Genomic DNA, 23,978 nt, shown 5'->3' with positions numbered 1-23,978 from the left:
AATTTACAAATTACCCCCCCCCCCCGTTCCAAAGATGCTTCATACCAAATTTGAAAAGAATTGGACTGGTAGTTATCAAGAAGTTAAAAATGTTCAATTGTCAACGGACGACGTACGACAACAACCAATTGCAATAGGTCACCTAAGTCATTATTTAGAGAGTAATTATTATTCGATGGTATTTCAACGAAACATACATTTGAAATGAAGTTAAAAAATTATGATGGAAAAGCTTGATCAGCAAAGAAACAAAGACATTATTTGTCGAAATGCGCATCTGGTGCATCAAAATTGGTACCGTATAAGTTTTACATTATGACCCCTGGGTCGAGGCCTCTGGTGGTGGACTGTTAGTCCCCGAGGGTCTCTACAGCCCAGTAGCTAAGTACTTCGTTACTAGCTTGAAAATACGGATGTATATTTAATTGCTGTTATAAAGTTTAGAAATTCATTTCAAAATTAAGGATTATCTCCCTCATGCATAGCTCTTAGCCTTGGACGAATTTGGTTCCACCTTTTTTTGGCACGCTGTTTTTGGCTATATTTAGCTCTAAAACTTCATAGTTATTTCGGATTTCAAACATTTCGGTTGAGCATCACTGAAGAGACATTATTTGTCGAAATGCGTATCTGGTGCCGTATAAGTTTTACATGCAGCAGGAGGGAAAATTGGAGAGGCTTACAGGTCTTAACACAACAAGTTCAAATTTCAGTTGTGACTCGTGTGTAATGGTATGGGTGTATTTTTTAAATTACAATGTTCATATGACTCTTGGTTCATTAATTCAGCCCTCAGGGTGGGTAATATATGGATCATTCAAATACTAAAAAATTACATTCAAATTTTCAGGTCACCTGATCCACCTATTGCCGTCAGTCTTCGTCTGTCGTCGTGCAAGCGATGTGCGTAGTGCGTCGTCCGTTAACAATTTTACAGATTGGACTTATTGTAAACTACAAGGTCACTTGTTACCATTTTTAATGTGAAGCTTCTTGTGGATAAGAGGAATATAAATTCTGAAATCTATGATCTTAGCTGCCCAAGGGCCTCATGAATGGGGCAAAAACTGAAACATAATGCCATTTCTGAAAATTTCTTCGCTACTTCCACACATGTGGGAGAAAAACCGAATGCATGGTTATAATGTCCATGAAGCCCTATACCAAAATTGTGAAATTCATGACCCCATGGTCATGGATTAAATTTCTATGCGGGGTCATTATGGCCATATAGTAAAGATATATCAAATCTTATAAAATCATTTCTACTTTCAGACATGTGTGAGATAAACTAAAAGCATGGTTATGATGTCCATGACGATCTCTACCTAAATTGTGAAAACCATGGCCTCAGTGTTAGAGGTTTAGACCCTAGGGTAGGGCCATTATGGCTCTCTAGTGTACATGTATTAAATCTTAGAAAATCTTCTACATGTGATACATATTATGTCCATGAAGCTCCCTACCTAAATTTTGAAATTCATGATCTATGCGCCAGGGATTCGTGCCCTAGGGCGGGGCCAACATTGCCATATAGTGAGATATCTTAAATTTTATAAAATATTCTCTCCTCCCACATTTGTATGCGAAAAACTAAATGCATAGTTATAATGTCCTTGAGGCCCTATACCTAATTTGTGAAAATCATGCCACGTGGGTTAAAGGTTTAGGCCCTATGATGGGCCCATGCAATCTCGCTATATACAATATTAAGTTAAAATGCACTAAAGTTTAGAAAAAATATCCTTTTCTTTACTTCCACAGTAGCAAAAGATAAACTGAATACATGGTCATGGTGTCTATAAGACATTAATCTACATGTACTTAAACTGTGAAATGTATTGCCCCTGGCTGGGTATGGGGTTAAAATAAGGCGGGCCAACATGGCTCTTTAGTGGAAAGTGTTAAATCTTAGAAAATATTTTTCTTTACTTCTGCAGCATAAACTTCCTTTAATTTTATGTATTGTGACAATTATTTTTGTGGATAATGGTTATGACAATATCCATAGTCTTAATGGTCAGGTCAGTTTACACTTGCGGGGGAATAACTTGGTAATATTATGGTCGTGTTTGTCCATCTATCAATTTTATATTGCTTATAGGAGTTATGAGATTGATCAGTGTTCGTTTTCTTCACTTTTACTTCTTTGTTCACCCCATGAATCTATGATAACGAACCGTGATCAACCCCATAACACCCACAAGGGATACAAAATAAAGCGTTGGGTAATTGTGGACCCCTGGACATACCAGAGGTGGGATCAGGTGCCTAGGAGGAGTAAGTGTGACGCATAAATCTCTTTGCGGAATTTTATCGCGAACTGCGCGCCGTAATTGATTGAGAGTTATTTAAAGAGTTCTGTCCTTGCGAATCATTTTCTTTGAGATTAAAAAATATGCAAAATAATGTATTTAAGTTTCAGATACAATTTAATATTAGTATTTTTTGTTTATAACAATAGTCTAGGTAATTAAGAAATTTATAAATTATGTTTAATTACTTAAAATATTAAAACTGGTTTGTCGGCCTATTTATAACTCACTCACTATACGTGCACGCTCCTCATTCTGACGCCACCCTCCAAACAATCCACAGGGTGTTCGAATAGAGTTCGGGGTAACACATTTTAAATATTGGTAAGCAAATTATAAAATGTTTTTGATATTTTATTTTAGATAAATATTATCAGTATCAATACATGTAATTCTACTATAGTAACATTTAGCATTTTATTAATTTCATAAATATGCTAACGTTCATTTATAGTTATAACAATTCTAATGCGTTATAGCAGTGAAATATTTCTTTAGAAATTTCGACAATGAGTTTATACAATTTTCTTTATTATTCATAATAGAATACCTCTTCGTTCCGGTGACACGGGTTTAATTGAGTGTGGCACTGCCATACTATTGGGGTATGTTATTGATGTATTTGTGTTAATTTTTTCCAAAATATTCATGACAATGTCTTTGTTGACTGAGTATTTGATATGTTGTATATTTTTGGAAAGAAACAGAGTATTTAGTGTGTTTTATTTCTTTTCCTTGTAATAGCTCATTGCTAATTTGAATATATAATAAAAATAGTGACATTGAACAAAAATCTTTGTCATATAAGTATCCCCTGTTGGTCGGCTAAACCCACCGTGAGCCCTATGTCACATACATGTAACTCTTATAAGGAACACAAAATAAAGAGCTGGACAAACACGGACCAGAGGTGGGATCAAGGTGCCCAGGAGGAGTAAGCATCCCCTGTATGCCTATGGAAGTTGATCAAGTTAGTACGACTATTTCAACGACAGGGAATTTCGGCAGAATTGAAAGTAAATTGTAACTATTCCAAGAAATTTTCATTTTTGAAAAATACATGATGACATTAACTGTGACGCTTTACGCCAACATACTTCATGAACCGCATTAGGAGAGATATATTTTAGGATACGTATGCTGGCGTGAAGCGTTGCTGTTCATGTGCTCGTGTATTTTGAAAACAGAAATTTATTTCTTATGTAGATGTTCATCAGAAGATTCTAACCATTAGATAGTATGATCTAATATAAACTAGGGACTGAACCTCTGACTAAGAAGTAACCAATTTCACAGACTCTCTATAAATATGCATCTGTTTATATGCTATTAAATGTTCATGTGCATTGAAGAATATTTAAGGTTTTCAATATATGACCCGTATTGCCCTTCCCTAGGGTCTGATGCAGGGCCAAGACTTATACAAAACTGACGCAGGTCTTCCTGCTCATGGTGACCATGTAACAATTACTTAAGATCAATACTTGTTCAAAAACTGTTGAAATAAGGACACTTTTCCTTATATAAGCTATATGTTATGAGTGACTTTGACCTTTCCAAATTGACCTTGGTCTAAAAGTCCCTATTCCAAGGAATATTTGTGATCTATTATAATCAATTTCTGATGATTAGGAGATATGATCTAGGGCGGACGGACAGACACGACGCTGATTATATGCTCCCATGAACAATTTTCGGGGAACATAAAACATACTACCATACACAAGGGTAATGCATTTGTAATGCTTACAACAGCATTTAGAATTTTTCATTCTTACCATCAATAAATCATCATTGAATAATTTTTTTTGGACTTCTACTTTACATCTACGATTTCTTTTTCCACGTAATTTTAGTAGGGTGCAACATGAAGCACCACATTTGTGCTGTGTATCTGCACACACAATAGTTTAGTTTCTGGGAAAAGTCTGCTGACAAATTTGATAAAACAAGCAGAAACTCTCCAACATGGTCTGGATCTAGCCTCAAACTTGGTGATATTGGTATGTTAGTTAGAATTTCTTCTTCTTTTTTATCAAGCTGATGCAATAGATAATAGTCAACGTTATTATAAGAAAGGTGAAGAAAACGAACAGGAGCTTGTTCTGCATATGATCAGTTTTTAAAACATAGCAGGTTACTGACAAACAAGCTGATGTTACAGGGGTTTCAACAGTCTCGTTTAAAGTCAGCATTTCGCAAATCATATGATCATTATAACAATTTTTGGATCAAATTTTCTTTGACGTGTTTTATACCAATTGTTATGCCGTTCTTTATACACTGATCTTATCAAGATAAAGGGCTCTAAGTGTATGTGACCGGTTCACAGGGAATGCTTATTCCTCTTAGGCAACTGATCCCACCTCAGACATGCCCAGGGGTACGTGTTCGTCCAACTCTTAATTTTGTATTGTTGTAGGAGTTATGAGATTGATCACTGTTCGTTGTCTTCACCTTATAATCTTGTTGAAAATTATATTTATAAAATCAATAAAGTATTATTGTCAATTAGTATTTAATGTACTTTGTGATGCAAGGTGAAGGTAACGAACAGTGGTCAATCTCATAACTCCTATAAGCAATACAAAATAGATAGTTGGGCAAACACGGACCCCTGGACACACCAGAGGTGGGATCAGATGCCTAAGAGGAGTAAGCATCCCCTCTTGACCGATCACATCCGCCGTAATGTTATATTATTGTTATTTTTTCATGTATATTAGGCCTGTAAATTTTACAATATTCCTCACTTTGCTATCAAATTCCCTGAACCTGCACAGGAGTTATTCTCATTAACCGCAACCCTGTTCCATAAATGAAAGACATTCAGATAATTTAAAATGTAAAACTGGAATAATCTACCAACAATTAAATATTGCATATCTTTAACGATATTGTGCTTGCATACAATGCGCAGTTTTAAATGTCCAAGTCAGCTGTTGACTGTAAAAGTAAGGTTTTTCACAAAAGCCCACTAGCAACCAACTGATACAACTTGCCTAGTGTAGTGAATTGCATTTCACACGTGTTAAAGGGACATGGACGCGATTTGAATTGAAAATTTTGAAATCTTATTTTTTTTTTCACTTTTAATGTTTAGAATACTTAACTAAGGTATTTCTAATGGTCAGCAAAAATTTGAATGTTAGTTGTTGAAGTACATGGGGAATACAGAGCTCATAATTCTTCGAAATGTAAACAAGGTTCGTGCCATGTTTGTGTTTACATAAATTAAATATACTGGTAAGAGTTTCGTTTAAAGCAGATTTTTTTTTCAATTTACAAGTTACTTCTAAACACAATTAAATAGTTTCTAGTGTTTGGCACATCTCATTTTGTTTTAAACATGCAATTTTCTATTAAGTAATCTATATGTAAATAAAACATGTCACGAGCCTTGTTTGCATAACAAAGAATTGTGAATGCTATATCTCACTTGTAACTCAAAAACTGATATTAAGATTTAGGTTGACCATTATAAATACTTTAGTTAAGCATTATAAACAATAAAAAGTGAAAAATAAAACTTGAAATTTTTCGGCTCAAATCGTGTCCATGCCCCTTTAAGTATTTGATATCGTATAACCAAAAATACGTAGGTTTCCCAAATGACCAGTCACAATGACAATGCTGGCTGATTCTTCGATAGTGCAATGGTCTGATACGCTGACCATAAAGATAGTGTGACTGGACAGAATCCGACCACCGGCACAATGTATGCATTTCCCACCCATTTCACATCTTTATTTCGCCGTTGCTACCCTCAGCAATAAATAAGAACAAACAACTTCCAATTAAAAAGATATATTATACAATATGCATAAAATTACATGTATGTACATTACAATATATTGGATTAATTATCAAATAATAAACCACTGTGTCTGAGCATTATCTGACTGACTCAGTATTACATTCCAACATACTCTAAATGATGTAACGAAACTAGCTAACATGTCACCTAGCTCATATCACAGGGAAAACGTGAATGTCCTGATTAGACCCGACAACACTGCGGGATAAGTTGAAAGGATTGATGTATTTTCCTTTGCATGAACATCTGACAGTATCAGTGCTACTCACTCCTCTTAGAATTGGCTTAAAATCACTTCTACGTAATACCATTGTCATTTATTTGATATCCAGTCCATTATTCCTTACTTTCTCATCCGAGTCCAGAATCTCGTTATGTGTAGTTTCCTGTTGATACAATCCATTTACAAGTTTTATATAAGCATTGATTCCTAGGTCTCATAATGATCATGTAAAGTGTAGGCGATCAAATGTCTATAATGGTAAATGCGCCGGTTACATGTACATATAGAAGATCTAAAGTGTAAACGAAATTGAATACACGATAACAAATCCATCCAAAGTTCGAGCCGAAAACAGTTTCAAATCTAACTTGTGAGCACGTGTATTTGAAATGCTAATCAATCGATTTCTCCAAGAGGGATGTCTCTACTTCCATACTTGCAGGATGCCCTCTCAATTGAACCGTACATGATTCTGTTTGTTCTCCTGTTCATGAGACGTATAGCTAAATATGATATTCCACCCCTGGTATGTCCGCGGGTCTATGTTTCGCCCTTCTCTTAATTTTATATTCTTTAAAGGATTTCATACACGAGATTGCCGTGATCGTTATCGTGTAGTACAACTTCTTCTTTTCTCGTTACAATGTCATAACAAATAAAAAGTGAATATAACGAACAGTAATCAATTTTAAATCCTATACAGAATACCAATATGAGGGCAGGGCAAACCTGGTCTCCTTGAAACACCAGTGGTGCCAAAGCATTTTACGTTAAATGTACATCAAGATAAGAAATTGTGAGTACAAAAATGTTGCAGATGTACTTTACTTAACTTGTGAAATACACTGATAGTAATGTCAGGCAACATCAATTAGGCTGGTAGCTCTCGTTTTGCGAAATGATACACATATTTTGTTATCACTTTCATCAACGGCTTTGATAATTGTGTACCGGGGTTGGGTACAGTTATTGTTGCATCTAATGCATTTCCATGCGGCATATCAATCTCTGTCAACAATTTTTCAATAAGCTTTGACATTCTGTCTTGACTTGGACTCTTCATACAAAGTAAACTATGAATATTCTTCCAATATGTGTTTCTGCACACATCTCTGAGTGTTTCGCCATTGTACGCTTTTCTTTTCGGATCTACTCTATAAATTATGAAAAGACACAGGCGAATTAACATTTCCAACTCTAAATGTATACTGTAAGAGCATTTCAGCACAACCTCTAGTGCTTTGTGAATTGGAGAATACTCTATAGATCCAAGCTTGTGTTCGGGATCTTTTCTACCTTCATATAGCTCTAAGATACACAAAATTCTACTGTATCGCTTTTCGCTCGCAGCACAATTGACTACTGTTTGTCCACAGGGATCCCTGGCGATTTGTTTACATATTTCTGGTGATTTGAAATCTGCAATTAGTTTTTTAGTAATCATGAATGCATTATGATCATGTCTCTCAGACATCATTATCAAATGCAATATAGAAATTTCATTGTCATCAGTGTATTGCAAAACTGCTTCTTGTAGTGCGGTCGTGGAAAAAAACGCATTTTTGTCAGTTTTTCTGAGAAAATTTTCGCCATTTGCACAACATTCCCCAAATCGAGCTAAGTAAAAATTATGTTCCACTGGAATCCCTTTTTCCTTGATTAATTCATCAAGTAATATTGACAACCTCATGTGCTTGTATTTGCTAATCCAAAATACTGGTGGAAGAGAATAACTCGAGACAACATCAGTTGCAACGAAAAATTGTTTTACATCTTTTTTTGATTGTAGAATCTCACAAAAACGCCGTGCAAATGTATCTTTTTTCAATGCGACACAAGCTAAAGCTTTCGAAACATTTCTATTGTTAACCTCATCAAAAACCCGGGAAAGAAAACTATCACAAATGTCTGGTGTAGGATTAACAAATTCATGTTTCGCGAAGGCATCAATAGGAAAATGTTTAAAAACAGCTTCAGGCCATTCTGTGCAGAAGTAGAAACCAACTGCATCACAAATGATTTGATGTTTGAATCTATAAACACTCTCATTTTGTCGAACGATCATTACATTCAATGTATTGGCAGCCTTTTCTAGATCTCCTGAAAATGAATGTTCAATTTGTTCTACCAATTCCTCTGAAAGATTCTTTATAAGAAACTCCCTACATTTTTTGAAATTTCTGAAATCTAGGCGTTCCTCACATTCTTCGGAGGGTGACAAACATTTGCGAAGGAAAAGCAGTAGTAAGAACATCTTCACGCCATGTGTGGTGTCAGTATCTATTTCGTATTTGATTTGTTTTCGCAAATAATTGATGGGATACAGAAAAAAGTCAACACCATTTTCTCTGTATCCTATTTCACAAGCGTAAAGATGTGCACACAATGGAAAACCAACATGGCATACTGATGACTTCATCCCACGTCTAAAGTCTGGATCTATCAATGGTTTTGGGATATCCAATATTTTCTCTGCATAGTCCGTTTGTTTATCAAATATACTGTCTTTTTCTGCATCGGTTAGGGGGAAAGAACCAGTAAAAATAATACAATCTTTTTTAAACACGGGTGATTTCCTAATTATGTTGTATTCACGCGCTCTAGGTAAAACGCTCTCTTTCGTCGTTATTAAAAGATGAATTCTTCCTCCTGTGTTTGAGACGAAACCATTGTCATCTTTTCCATGGTTCTCATCATGTGATATGTTCTGATAAAATGTAGTAGTTAACATATTCCACCATTTTTCTAGTTCATGTTGATACATAAACCCATCAAATATATTGTCAATATAGATAAGTGAGTTCCTCTCCGAATCTATGAATCCGAAATCGATCCAAGAAGTTATTTTTCTTTTTATCCAATCTTCGTAAAATGCATCCTTCATAATACCAATAGCAGTTGTGGTTTTACCACAGCCCGGTGGTCCAACCAAGACAACCACGCCCTCTTTTTGAAGCTTGGTTTTGCATTCTTTGAATACCTCGGTTTCCACAAAATATGTCTCAAACGAGCGAAAAGAATCGATATAGGTCCTCGTAATATCTTCAAAAGAGAGAGACACTTTCAATATCGTTAATGTATGGCATTTACCTATTCAAATAATCTACTATCCATTACGACTGTATTTCATAGCCAACATAGATAAAACAAGAAACATTTTAATAGAAAAAATACTTGAAGTGCTTTCATCAATTCTAGGCATTGAATAGGTATCCAGTATCTAAAAGAAATCCCTATTTCTGGATAACAACATGGTTACCGAAATTTTAAAAGCCCAGGAGACGTGTACTCAGTTTGATACTGGACATATACATGTATATAATGTAAAGTTACATCCGACATTGCAATTAATGGCCCATTTGGAAAGAATACCATAGGAGGAATTATTGTGATCAAATACGTAAAAGATTTCTCTATAACTTGATGAGATAGTTTTCTAAGTTTAAGAATTGTCTCTTTATGATGATCTGTGATAGAAATTTTTCTAACTTTAAGAGATATCGTTTTAATATCGATGAATATTTACCTCTTTACGATAAAACGGTGTATCTACATTTTAAGAGATACCTCTCTCATTCAAAGATATAACTTTTTAAGTTAAAGAGATATCTATCTAAATTAGATATGTATTTATGCATAACTGAAATCAATATCTCTCTAACTTAAAGACAGACCTTTTTCTAATAGTAAAATGACTTTCCCATAATTAATAGCAATTAATAATATAAAATAGTTTGTACAATCGTGAAAAAGCTTCATATATTTACATGTGCTGTAAGCTGTGTTATCATATTCTTTAATTGCAAAGAAACTTGGGGTCCGTAACTTGTTTTACGTTCATTTATCCCAGATTTTTTCAAATATAATAGGTTAAATAGAAGTAATATCTAACTAAATGAGTGATTAAACTCCATCTAGGATAATCTAAAAGGGAAACATCATTTAACCTAATATACACATTCCAATTAACATTCATAATACAATGATTCGGTAAAAATATATGAATGCATAATCATATAAATGGCGATTAATTGCATTATACATTAATTCTACAAACCTTCGTTTTCCTTTGCAAGATCATGTCTTTCTTCCTCTGCCGAAATAAAATGATAGTTTCAAAATTTCTCTCTCACTCTTAAGTACAACGTTGCGGAATAATTTCTAAACTGACCCCACGACACGAACAATGAAAATTGTCAAATGTTTGGGACAACCTGTCTTTTCCTCGGAACAAAGAAGCTACATTTGTAATTACACGTGGAATCTAAACAAATGAACAAAGACAGCACAAATTCTAAGCCAACTAACTAAAGAGAGTTTCTGCAACATACTGCATGCTTGTTGTTTGGATGAAAAGATCGAATTTCACAAAACACTTCAGATCAGTCGGATATACTGCTTGCAATGTGATCTCCTATTTAAGAAGCAAATTCAATCACGTGCGTGTGTGCGTGTGTGTGTGTGTGTGTGTGTGACTTTCGTTAGTAAATATTTTGTCCTGAAAATAGACAGGTCGTCCCAAAAAATTGACAATTCTATATATATATATATATATATATATCCAAAATATAGTAAATATCCACACAAGTAATGGTATAATAAAGAAAAATTAGAACGCCGAAAATAACTCAACCGCTTTCATTTTCAATTTTCAAGAGTTATGACATTATTGCATAGTTACACATTATAGCTTTAACTATGACGTCAAACGTGATGGATTATATTGACGCTTTAACAAAGATCATTATGACGTCATGATACAACGTTATGAAACCGGTTGAGTTATTTTCGGCGTTCTAATTTTTCTTTAATATATATATATATATATATATATATATATATATATATATATATATATATAAGCACTGAAAAGGCCACGACACTGTTGGTAAGTTAAAACTCAAATTTTCGACGCAACCCGCGTCTTTATCAAGATACATATATTACATAAACAAATAACACACACCACGAAAAACGACAAGTGTCGTGGCCTTTTCAGTGCTTTTATAAATTTCTTTACTGGCCTTGTATCTTCTCAGATCCGAGACTTTTAGAAAGTAGGGTGTTGTTGGGTTTTCGGGCTTATATATATATATATATATATATATATATATATATATATATATATATATATATAATGTGTGATGATGTGTGTGATAAAACTTTACTTGTTCCTTGAATCATCTGTTTTAGAGTCTGGCCTGGTGCAACAGCTGCAATAAGTAAAGTACGTTTTGTACCACTAGTTGAACAAATATAATATATAGAGAGACAATGTTTCAAGATCAGTGAAAAAAAGGTGGGTGAAAACGTTTTATTTGTTTTCGTTCATACAAGAAGACGAAAAGTATTCTAAAATTAATTCAATACGCTATTCAGTCGTATTAGTGATGTGCTTATAAAAACTGATGTAAAAACCTACCAACGCTCTTATCTGTTAGGGATTCTTCAGAAATTCTCCCTGAAATATGTAAATCGTAAAGTTATAACAATAAAATTGATAGCCATTGCGTTTGAAGATTTAGTAGTTACTTTATTCAAGATATATGTTTTTAATTTTCAATCTACGATTGACTTCATGAATTCCATTATTATTGGCTCTATTTTTGAATTCCATGTATTACTCGTGCCCAAGTCATTCTTAATAATTTTAATATTTACATTTTTTCACCTTTGGTACCTTTACCAATAGAAATTATTGGCTGTAAACGATATGCGTATGAATCTTGATAGAGGCTTGGAATATTCTGACAGAAATGAAAGTAAAATGTAAACGTTTCACACCAGGATACGTTAATGAAACACTAACGCGGTTCATGAAGTATGCTGGCGTAAAGTGTTGTAATTCATACCGTCATGTATTTTCAAAATTGAAATTTCTTGAATGTACATTGTCAAATTGCCACATAATTATTTTAAAGCTGCATTTTTGTGATTGTGATGGCATGAGTTATTCTGCAATGTATCATCATGGAATATGTTTTCATTCATCTAATTCAAATTGCTTCATTAAATTAAAAATCATAGATCGCTCATGAGTGGGAATCTCTTCATATTCAGACGTTAACATGAATCACAGAATGTCGGTATCTATCAATTTAAATGTTTATTTACAGAAACAAACAATAGGTATTTGTGAAACACTTATGCCCCCGAATTACATCATTTTAGTAAAGTGAAAGATGAATATAACGAACAGTGATCAATCTCATAACTTCTATAAGCAATACAAAATAAATAGTTGGGCAACCACGGACCCCTGGACACACCAGAGGTGGGATAATTTTCAAAATAGGTCAGGGTCACAAGGTCAACAAATTTGGTACCAATAGAAAGATCTCACGAGAAATACACATGTTAAATATGAAAGCAGCTTCTTACGGTTTAAAAAATATGGCTTATATCAGAAATTTCTAAAGGTAGATCAAATTTCAATGTTAAGGTCACCAGGTCAAAATATTTTGAAACCAATGGAAAGGGCTTGCCAAAAGGAATACTCATAGCAAATCTGAAAGGTCTAACTTTTACTCTGTAAAAGATATGACCAAGGTCAAACTTTTTTGCCAGACAAACAGACAGACGGGCAAACGGACAGACGGAAGGACAAGCAGAAAACTAGTTGTCCCCGAATTTTCGATCCCGGGGACAAAAAAAAAAACGATGAACTGTATTTTTGCATCTCGTTGCGGCCCTAAGCTTCACATAAATATTATTAACAAGCAGTATATAGTAAAGCTTCCGGTACCGAATTGTTTATTATGCTAAGTTTTAACAGGTTATATTATACCAATGGTAAAAATAAAAATTTTGAAATGTAAATTCCGTCAAATGTTAGGGTTGGGGAAGGTGTTGTTATTGTAGTATTTGATCTGTTTGTTTCACATGCCGTCATGAATTTTCCACTCATGCAAGGTGAAGATAACGAACAGTGATCAATCTCATAACTCCTATAAGCAATACAAAATAGATAGTTGGGCAAACACGGACACCTGGACACACCAGATGTGGGATCAGGTGCCTATGAGGAGTAAGCATCCCCTGTTGACCAGTCACACCCGCCGTGAGCCCTATATCCTGATCAAGTAAACGGAATTATCCGCAGTCAAAATCAGTATGCCAAGAACGGCTTAACAATTGGTATGAAACACGTCAGACAGCATTTGACCCAATGCGACGTTGTATTGACGAACTAGATAGTTATAACGACCATAGAATTTGCAAAATGCTGACTTCAATCGAGACTGTTGAAACCCCTGAACCATCAACTTGTTTGTCAGTAGCTTACCTCAATTTAAAAACTAACTATACGCAGAACAAGCTCTTGTATATCGAATCAGTTGAGATGTATAAACACCATAAGCAGGTGATAATGGAATATTGCTATATAAATATGGGAAGTTGACGATGGAGAAGCTGAGATCATCCTGTTTGTCATACAGTTGAGTTGTTAGTTTGCGGTTAATGTCTATTTTCAATAAAATATCTAAGTATGAAGCAGAAGTGCACGACTCTGTGGTGTCCTTTATTTCGAACTCACAGGGATATATCAAATCGACATATGAATGAAAGTTATTATTGTTAATAGACAAAACGTCATCGATATATCGAAATGTCGAATTGAAGGCCACAGCGAGAGATTTTTTGTTCTCGCGTAGAAGTTTTTGAATAAATTCTGCTTCATATGAATATAGAATCAGGTCAGCTAACAAAGGAGCACAATTCGTGCCCATGGGAATTCCAACAGACTGTTGAAAGACCTGATCACCAAAGACCACGAAGATATTGTCAATGAGGAACTCTAGCATATTTTTTATTTCAACTTCAGAGTACTTGTGCGTGGAATCAGAGTGGTGTTTAACAAAGTAAGTTTTTGAATGACTGATCACTAGATATGAATATTTCCGTTTTTGTCGAAGAAGCAACTGTCTATGATGTCAAAAAATCTAGTCTTTAATTTATCGTGAGGAATGGTCGTGTATAGTGTTGAAAAGTCATAGGTTTTAATGTTATTGATTTGGGAAAAATTCTGCGATTTCAAGTTTACTAAACGTTATTTAGAATTTTTTAGAATCCACATTTGATTAACACCACTTCTGGCATATGTAGTCGCACAGTAAGTTTGAAGTTTCTCCTTCACAGCTGTTAACATTTTCGTAAGGAGCAAAGATAGGGGTTTGGTAGAGCACTTACTGGATCCAGCAATGTATCTTTGCTTGTAAGGGTTTTTATGTAGTTTTGGAATCCAGTATAGGTACGGTAACTCTTATTCATTCGACCCATTGACTGGGATATTAAATGTGTCTAAAACTGAAGCATGGTTTTGAAGAATTTCATCTATTGAAAGGGCAGTTGGAGTATACGTATGATTACCAAAAGTGGAATTAATGCCAGGTTCGTTTAAAATACAGTTGTAATAATGAGCCTTACAAACAAAGACAATGTTGTTACTAGCTTTGTCAGCTGGAACCAAAACATATTCCTCATGTAACCTATCTAATTCTTTCATCACTTCTGGTTTACTAAACACAGAAGGATAGATGGTACGTATTTTTGGTTTCATGTGTCTAATGCGGGATTTTAATATCCCTTTTATGCTTTTAACCCATTCTGACAATGTATCAAGTTCTTTTTCATATTTAGCCCATCGTCTGGCATAATCTTCGACAGAACTCATAATAGAGATGAAGTTCTGTCGCCAATTAAAAGACCGAGGTTTTCTGTATTTAGGACCTTTAAGAACAAGTGATTTGAGGTCCTCATTTTCAACTATATCAACATCACCAGTAATGACATGTCCAGCTGGACTATAGTTGAAAGAAGATGAAGAACAAGAACATGTTGGTGGATTACGTATAAGATGGTCTATATCTAACCACTGCAAAGTTTGTTGATAATTATATCAAGACGTCACCAACTGTATATGGAGTGAACAATTCTTGAAGGGACGTACTGCAAACAAACAAACAAAAGATCATCATCCTACATTGCCTGCGAAAAAACAATCACAGAAGGGATACGTGTATGAAAATAATTTGCGACTAAAAGTGGTACAGAGTCACATATTTTTCAGTCATTACACTTCAGGTAGTTCCACCCTCATGTGACTTATAAATATCAATGGTTGAAATTGGATAAACTGTATTAATGTCTACTCAGTATAGCTTGATTTAATTAATAACCAAAGAAAATGTTGCCACCTTTTTTTAAGATGTCAGCCATACAAGAACAGAAGTAGAGGTCAAGATTAGAAAATCACAGAATAATAAAAATAGACAAAAACTTGTTAAAGTGATAGTTTTTTAATGTCAACAGTTTATGAAAACTACTTATTTATTAATATGCATAAATCAATTGTGGATATTAGATAAAGCATTGTATCCTATGATAGACGTACAATAGAGGAATCACCAGCATAGGAGTTATTGTCCCTGATAACATTTTTAAAATTATAGATAATTTATTATCTATGGAAAATATTATTTTCCACTATTGATAGTTTACCAACTATTTTATTTTCTTCAGTGAATAAAATTCCTCTGAAAGATATATTTCTATCATACGCAAAGTTTAATATGTATAATAGAGGTTTTTGCAAAATCCTATGATATCGCACGAGGATCGATCAACCTTAATTCTTAGAAACACTCCAAAACTGACACTTATTATAAGGCGGGTGTGACCGGTCGACGGGGGATGCTTACTCCTCCTACGCACCTGATCACACCTCTGGTATATCCAAAGGTCCTTGTTTGCCCAACTCTCTATTTTGTATTGCTTATAAGAGTTATGAGATTGATCACTGTTTGTTATCTTTACCTTTCATTTTCAATCTACAATTGTTAATTTTCTTTGTATTCCTTATGATGACGCCATGAATTTCTGTATTAAGGAGGACATAACTCGCACTGTATTGTAAAAATGTATTCTTCATAACAAAATCATTTTACCTAATGTAAAAAAAACCGTTAGGTCTAGATATATATATACGTCATGTTTCGTATTTTGATTATACCGCAAACTCAAAACAAACACATGTGATATGATAAATCAATTGGAAAGAAAATATGACAACTGACTGACATCAATGATTCAAAACGACTGTTTCTCATTGTTTGTTGTGTTTATCTCATTTACATGTGTATGTAGTTCAAATCAAGAGAGCAATATGAAGGTCACATGTAATTAAAAAATAGGAGAGCATTGGATCGTAAAAAAACATTTTAAATAAAGGTTGATATACTTACTTTCGTGATGAATTTCAACTTCTCGGATTTTTTCTGAGAAAGAAAAAAGAATTAATGATTATAATATAATGTTATAGATATTGGTTTGATGTGTAGTTTTTCGAGATACAATATCTCAACAGGGGTGAATACTCCTAATCAACTGAGTTTTATGCTTTAGTGTTTGTCCTACTCTGAAATTTGTATTCTATATAGGATTTATGAGAATTCATTCTTCGTTATTTTCACCTTTTTCATTAAGGATTATGAATGTTTTACAAGTAATATGTCAATAAAACCTTTGATAGCTATGTAGATAGATAGATAGATAGATAGATAGATAGATAGATAGATAGACTAAACCAATGCTAAATTAGTTACATCATGGTCAGTTGGTAGAATTTACTAAATAAGACTAGCAATATAAAATATAATGGGTTCTTTTCTTTCACAGATTTCAGTTGAATGTAGGAACTAGAATAAAAGATTATTGAAGTTGCATGTTGCCGTTAACCTTATCCCGTTACATATATATTCCCGCTTAGTCGCTTAGTAAATACACTCTCAACTCTCAAACTATAATGCAATCGTCGTTTATTCGCTTACAGATTATATTGTAGTTGTTGATCATGTAGACTGTTTACAGTCAACGTATGATATATATATATATATATATATATATATATATATATATATATATATATACCTTTGTTATTCTTCACCTTTTCTTGTAGTAGGTTTGTGGATTCTCCTTCAGCTATTCAAAAGTGAATGAAACAAGTTCTAATTGTAACGGGGACCGTTACATATGTTCCCCAAACCTCCCCCAATTAAAAAGTGATGTCCTTGTGAATCTATAGTAAAAAATCATTTTATTTTAGCCTTTAATTACATGTAGTACATTCAATATGGTCATTTCAGTACCAAAAAATGAAAGAAGGCGTTGCACGCGCATACACGCGCACGCGTGTATGATTTCGAATTTTTGTTTATGTCGTTCAACAAGCATGTGTATCATATACCCACAGTGTGAATTTCATAACGTTTCCACCAAATATAAGGAAGTTATAGCGATTTTAAAATCGTCGAATCAGAATTCAGCACACGTGCATGCACGTGCTCAGCAGTAATTCTAACCACAGCAATTTGTAAGGAGTACCAAGACACATCTAAACCATTAATATCAATAGAATTTGAAGAAAAACAAAAACGTTATCGTCCTTTAAAAATTAAACATTTAAAAACCGTTGCACGCGCATGCGCGTGTGCGTTGGCATTGTTTTGTTACACCAATATATAGATACACATATTTTCTACGTATGCTGTGAATATCATCTCATTCGCTTCATAAATAAGATAGTTACAAACGTTTTAGTATTATCCAATCAAAATGAAGCGCACGTGCATGCGCGTGCAAATTGGTAATTTTGACCATGCAAATCAGTTAAGGGTCTTAATATCTACCTATGATGTGAATTTCAAGCCATTTCAATGAATAACAAACAAGTTAGACTGATTCCAAAGTTAGTGTACAAATTTTGTAATGCGCGTGCACGCGCATGCGTGCGCGTGCTGACAAAATAACTATTATTTTTCATATGTACAAATGATATACTATCATCCTATTTAGGTTTTATATCGCTTCCTTCAATATTCTGATTTTCCATTTTTTGTACCAAAATTGCAATGCACGTGCACGCGCGTGCATGTACGTGCAGACAAAATGACCATCACTATGCACATCTACAAACGCTATACTATCATCCTGGAAAGTTTCATATCGATCCCTTTTGTAGTTTCTGAGAACACTACCGGACAAAAAAGTACCGGAGAAAAAGAATAATAATAACTAGTTCTAATTGTAACGGGGACCGTTACATATGTTCCCCAAACCTCCCCCAAATAAAATGTGATGTCCTTGTGAATCTATAGCAAAAAATCATTTTATTTTAGCCTTTAATTACATGTAGTACGTTTAATATGGTCATTTCAGTACCAAGAAATGAAAGAAAGCATTGCACGTGCATACACGCGCATGCGTGTATGATTCCGAATTTTTGTTGATGTCGTTCAACAGGCATTTGTATCATATACCCACAGTATGAATTTCATAACGTTTCCACCAAATATAAGGAAGTTATAGCGATTTTAAAATCGTCCAATCAGAAATCAGCACACGTGCATGCACGTGCTCAGCAGTAATTCTAACCACAGCAATTTGTAAGGAGTACCAAGATACATCTAAACCCCTAATATGAATAGAATTTGATGAAAAACAAAAACGTTATCGTCCTTTAAAAATTGAACATTTAAAAAACGTTGCACGCGCATGCGCGTGTGCGTTGGCATTTTTTGTTACACCAACATATAGATACACATATTGTCTACATATGCTGTGAATATCATCTCATTCGCTTCATAAATAAGATAGTTACAAACGTTTTAGCATTATCCAATCAAAATGAAGCTCACGTGCATGCGCGTGCAAATTGGTAATTTTGACCATGTAAATCAGTTAAGGGTCTCAATATCTACCTATGATATGAATTTCAAGCCATTTCAATGAACAACAAAAAATTTAGACTGATTCCAAAGTTAGCGTACAAATTTTGTAATGCGCGTGCACGCGCATGCGTGCGCGTGCTGGCAAAATAACTATTATTTTTCATATGTACAAATGATATACTATCATCCTATTTAGGTTTTATATCGCTTCCTTCAATATTCTGATTTTCCATTTTTTGTACCAAAATTGCAATGCACGTGCGCGCGCGTGCATGCACGTGCAAACAAAATGACTATCACTATGCACATCTACAAACGCTATACTAGCATCCTGGAAAGTTTCATATCGATCCCTTTTGTAGTTTCTGAGAACACTACCGGACAAAAAAGTACCGGAGAAAAAGAATAATAACTAGACACTCATTACTAGTAATGAGTAGGTCTTCCGTTTGTTCACTTCCGGTAAAGAGTTTTCTGATCCTACGAAAACCATTCAAATATATCAGAGAATGTACTTGAATATTAAATGAGAAATGTATTATCGAATTTTTTACTCCTTTCTCGTAACTTCCGGTGACGACCGGAAGTACTATTCAGATGCGTTTTCCTATAAATGACAGCCACTCTTTACTGTCTATATTCCCTGAAAATTTCACGTCTCTATCTGAAAGAGTTCTCAAAAAAAGAAGTAAACCTAAGAAAGAAAAAGTAGTAGGTTACTACCGACCGGAAGTCAATTTTGAAAAACAAAATGATCAAAACTTTAGAAGTTGATACTTTTATTAAGACATGTGAAAATCATATGAAAGACTTCAAATATAAGCGAGATTTATGGGGACAAAGAGACGAAAATTAAAAAGGTATTTTATCAAGAAACCGGAAGTAGTCGTTTTGACTACCGACAGAGTCAATATTCTTTTGACACTTTGAAAGAGAGTTAATAAACTAGTATAGGTTTCAATTTAAAGGAAAAAGTTTGAAATTTGCGATTCTTTCCATCACTTCCGGTGACGACAGGAAGTGACGGTCGACATGTTCAACCCACTACTGCACACCTACAAACGGAGATTGATCATCCCTGAATATTTGATGAACCTATATTTTACCTTTTCCAAGAAAAATGCTGGACAAAATTCCTTTTGAGAAACAGAAAATCGGCCCTATTTTCCGACCGGAAGTGAATTTTGTAAAAACAAAAAGAATTATAGCAAGGTCATTTCATAAGACATTATTCCTGAAAATTTCAGCCATCTCTGAGAAATCACTCGAAGAAATTGGAAAATCGACATTTTTTCAAATACTTCCGGTATAGACCGGAAGTGACGGACAAAAAAATTGAATGTATGTGTGCAATGGACTAATGTTAGTTGATCAACTCTACAAGTTTCAAGCGTGTATCTATATTCATTATTGAGAAACTGAAAAAACAAGGTTTGAATATATCCACCCTATATCTCACGACCGGAAGTGAATTTTTTCAAAAATATTTAAATTTACTTTAGACATTTATAGTGTCTATAACATATGTAAAATTCAAATCATTAACTTGTTTTATGACCGAGATTTATGGCACTGAAAAATGAGAGAATGAATAGTCTTTCTTTGATATAACCGGAAGTTGGAGTTTCAACTTCCGGTGGGGTCAACATTTTTTTGAGAATTAGAACGAGACCTAGTAAACTGATATAGGTTTCAGTTTGAAAGAAAAAAGTTTGAAATATAATTCATTTAATCACTTCCGGTGACGACCGGAAGTGACGGCCGACATTCTTAACCCCCTACTGCACGCCTACAAAGTGAGATCTATTTACTCTGAAAATTTGGTGAATCTATCTTTTACCGTTTCTGAGGAAAACGCTGGACAACGAAAACAGCTAATAAGCCGTATTTACCGACCGGAAGTAAATTTTACAAAAATATTTGACGTTACTATAGACATTTATAGTGACTATTATATATTTAAAACTCAACTCATTAACTAGTTTCATGACCGAGATTTATGGCACTGAAATATGAGAGAATGAATAGGCTTTCTTTGATATAACCGGAAGTTGAAGATTGAACTTCCGGTGGGGTCAACATTTTTTGAGAATTAGAACGAGATATAGTAAACCGAAATAGGTTTCAATTTGAAAGAAAAAAGTTTGAAATTCATGTTTCCTTTAATCACTTCCGGTGACGACCGGAAGTGACGGCCGACATTATTAATCCCTACTGCACGCCTACAAAGTGAGATCTATTATCTCTGAAAATTTGGTGACTCTATCTTTTACCGTTTCTGAGAAAAACGCTGGACAAAATATCTTGTAAAAAGACGAAAATTGGACATATCTTGCGACCGGAAGTGAATTTTGAAAAAATGAAAAAATTCCTCGAGGTACCATCGTTCTCTATAACCTGTGAAAGTTTCAGGAAAATCCATCCAACGGTCTTGGAGACGAAAGGGGAAAAAAAATAATAATAATAAACAGTAGAATCACGGAAGACCTTAATAATAACTAGATTCGATCTCGTTGCGAGCAACGAGTGGGTCTTCCGTCCAAATCTAGATGTGATTAGATAAGAATTTGACTGACATTTTCGTTCATAAATAATGATACAAATATATTGTCTAGACGTACAATTTAGCTTTGGTAATGTTTTACAAATATTGATCATTTAAATGTTATAAATTAAAGACTCTCTCTAACTCTCGGCAACTAATTAAAGGGGTCAGCTTTTTTTCGAGAAAAAAGTTAATAATCTTATTTACTGCGATACAGATTCGACTGATCAGGCGAGTCATGCCGCCCGGAGGCCTATTTTTTTTTTTATATCATTCTAGATATATCTCGCAAAACTGAACAAATTTTTTTCTACATGTCCTATGGAAATTTTCTTAAGAAAAAAGTTATTGATTGCGACATTTATCAGACTGTTAAGGCGAGTCATAAGGCCCGTGGGCCTTTTTCTTGATATCGTTTGAAAGATCTTGCAAACCAGAACAACTTTTGGTCTACATGTTTTATCAAAAGTTTCTCCAGAAAAAAGCTATTGATTGTGACACTAATCAAACTCTTCAGGCGAGCCATGAGGCCTGTTCGCCTTTTTCATGATGTTGTTTGAAACATCTTGCAAAACTGAACAACTTTTGCTCTAGATGTGTCATTAAAAGTTTCTTGACTAAAATGTTATAGATTACAACAATAACCCAACTGTTCAGGTGAGCCATGAGACCCGCAGGCCTTATTCTTAACATCGTTAGTAACGCTTGCGAATCTGAACAACTTTTGTTCTATATGTCTAAACAAAATATTTACGAGTATAACGTTATGCGACATTTATCACTGTTAAGGCGAGTCATAAGGCCTGTGGGCCTTTTTCTTGATATCGTTTGAAAGATCTTGCAAAACTGAAGAACTTTTGTTCTACATGTCTTATCAAAAGATTCTCGAGAAAAAAGTTAGTAATTGTGACACTGATCAAACTGTACAGGCGAGCCATGAGGCCCGTTGGCCTTTTTGATGATGTTGTTCGAAAGATCTTGCAAAACTGAACAACTTTTGTTCAAGATGTCTTATTAAAAGTTTCTTGACAAAAATGTTATAGATTGCAACAATAACCCAACTGTTCAGGTGAGCGATGAGACCCGCAGGCCTATTTATTAACATCGTTAGTTAACCCTTGCGAAACTGAACAACTTTTGTTCAACATGTCTTGTCAAAAGTTTCTCGAGAAAAAAGTTATTAATGTTATTAATTGTGATACAAATTCGACTGTTCAGGCGAGCCATGACGCCCTGAGGCCTAGTTTTTGATATCATTAGATAGATCTTGCAAACTTGAACAACTTTTATTCTACATGTCTTATCAAAAGTTTCGTGAGAAAAAAGTTAATCATTGTAACAGAAACTCAATGGTTCAGGCGAGCCATGAGGCCTATGGGCCCATTTCTTGATATGACACGAAAGATCTCAATAAACTGTACAACTTTTGTTATATATGTCTAAGCAAAATATTTACGAGTAAAAAGTTATGATTTAAAACGTGGAGAAAAATGAGACACTTTTTTAAACTCCATTTTCGACCCCTACCGAGCTTCCATACTAGGCACTTCCGGAAATTTTTAAAACCCAGGTGCACAACTACAACATGTCGTCTAACATCACTGAAAATTTCAGCACTCTAGCTTTTATCGTTTTTGAGTTTTTGTCTGGACAAAATGGTCATCTGAAAATCGATAAAAGGGGGATAACTTCCAACCGGAAGTGATTTTTCAAAAATTGAAACGGTGGTACAAACTTCAAATGGCAACGCATCAATCCTGAAAATTTGAAGCAAATTGATCCATCCATCTCCGAGAAATCTTCTGCACAAAAATCGGTAAGGAGAAAAAAAAAGAATAATAATAATAACTAGACACGATCTCGTTGCGAGCAACGAGTAGGTCTTCCGTCCGATTTGTTGATGCACTCGGAGTTAAAAAAAAAAAAAAAAAGACAAATGAGTCCCAATTTAGTTTCCGACTTTAAGACACTTTAGCTATAATAAATTTTTCATATCATAAGCTTCTGAAGCAAAGTTGCGGTGAAATTCGTTTGAAATTCGACTCTCCAGGCGAGCCATAAGGCCCGCGGGCCTATTTCTTGATGTCATTTGTTAGCCCTCTATAGACTCAACAACTTTAGTTCTATATGTCTTTACAAAATATTTACCTGTAAAAAGTTATTGAGATCGACCGATATCGACAAAAAATCGACTCTATAGGCGAGTCATTAGGACCATAGGCCTATTTCTTGATATCAATCGATAGATCTCGATAAACTGAACAACTTTTGTTCAATATGTCCTTACAAAATATTTACCAGTTACAAGTTTTTGAAATCGACTGATATCGACAAAAATCGACTCTACAGG

At 34.3% G+C, this 23,978-nt stretch overlaps 1 protein-coding gene across 2 annotated transcripts in view; it reads right to left on the bottom strand.

The window, feature by feature from the left end:
- Positions 1–6,112: 6,112 nt before the first annotated feature.
- LOC125673622 (uncharacterized) overlaps positions 6,113–23,978 on the bottom strand; it is a 28,109-nt gene continuing 10,243 nt past the window's right edge. Inside the window, exons 8-13 of one of the 2 annotated variants that reach the window (XM_056160285.1) lie at positions 17,285–17,335; positions 16,600–16,632; positions 11,778–11,816; positions 11,524–11,568; positions 10,413–10,448; positions 6,113–9,397 (exon numbers count right to left, since the gene is read on the bottom strand). In XM_056160285.1, coding sequence (XP_056016260.1) covers positions 7,227–9,397; positions 10,413–10,448; positions 11,524–11,568; positions 11,778–11,816; positions 16,600–16,632; positions 17,285–17,335 — 2,375 coding nt within the window. In that variant the 3' untranslated portion in view covers positions 6,113–7,226. The remainder of the gene's footprint in view (positions 9,398–10,412; positions 10,449–11,523; positions 11,569–11,777; positions 11,817–16,599; positions 16,633–17,284; positions 17,336–23,978) is intronic. The other variant, XR_008801843.1, reaches the window with a different exon arrangement.

The sequence above is a fragment of the Ostrea edulis genome, chromosome 3 (genome assembly GCF_947568905.1).
Source record: "Ostrea edulis chromosome 3, xbOstEdul1.1, whole genome shotgun sequence".
In the NCBI taxonomy this organism is placed as follows: domain Eukaryota; kingdom Metazoa; phylum Mollusca; class Bivalvia; order Ostreida; family Ostreidae; genus Ostrea; species Ostrea edulis.
This window is presented reverse-complemented; position numbering and strand designations above follow the sequence as displayed.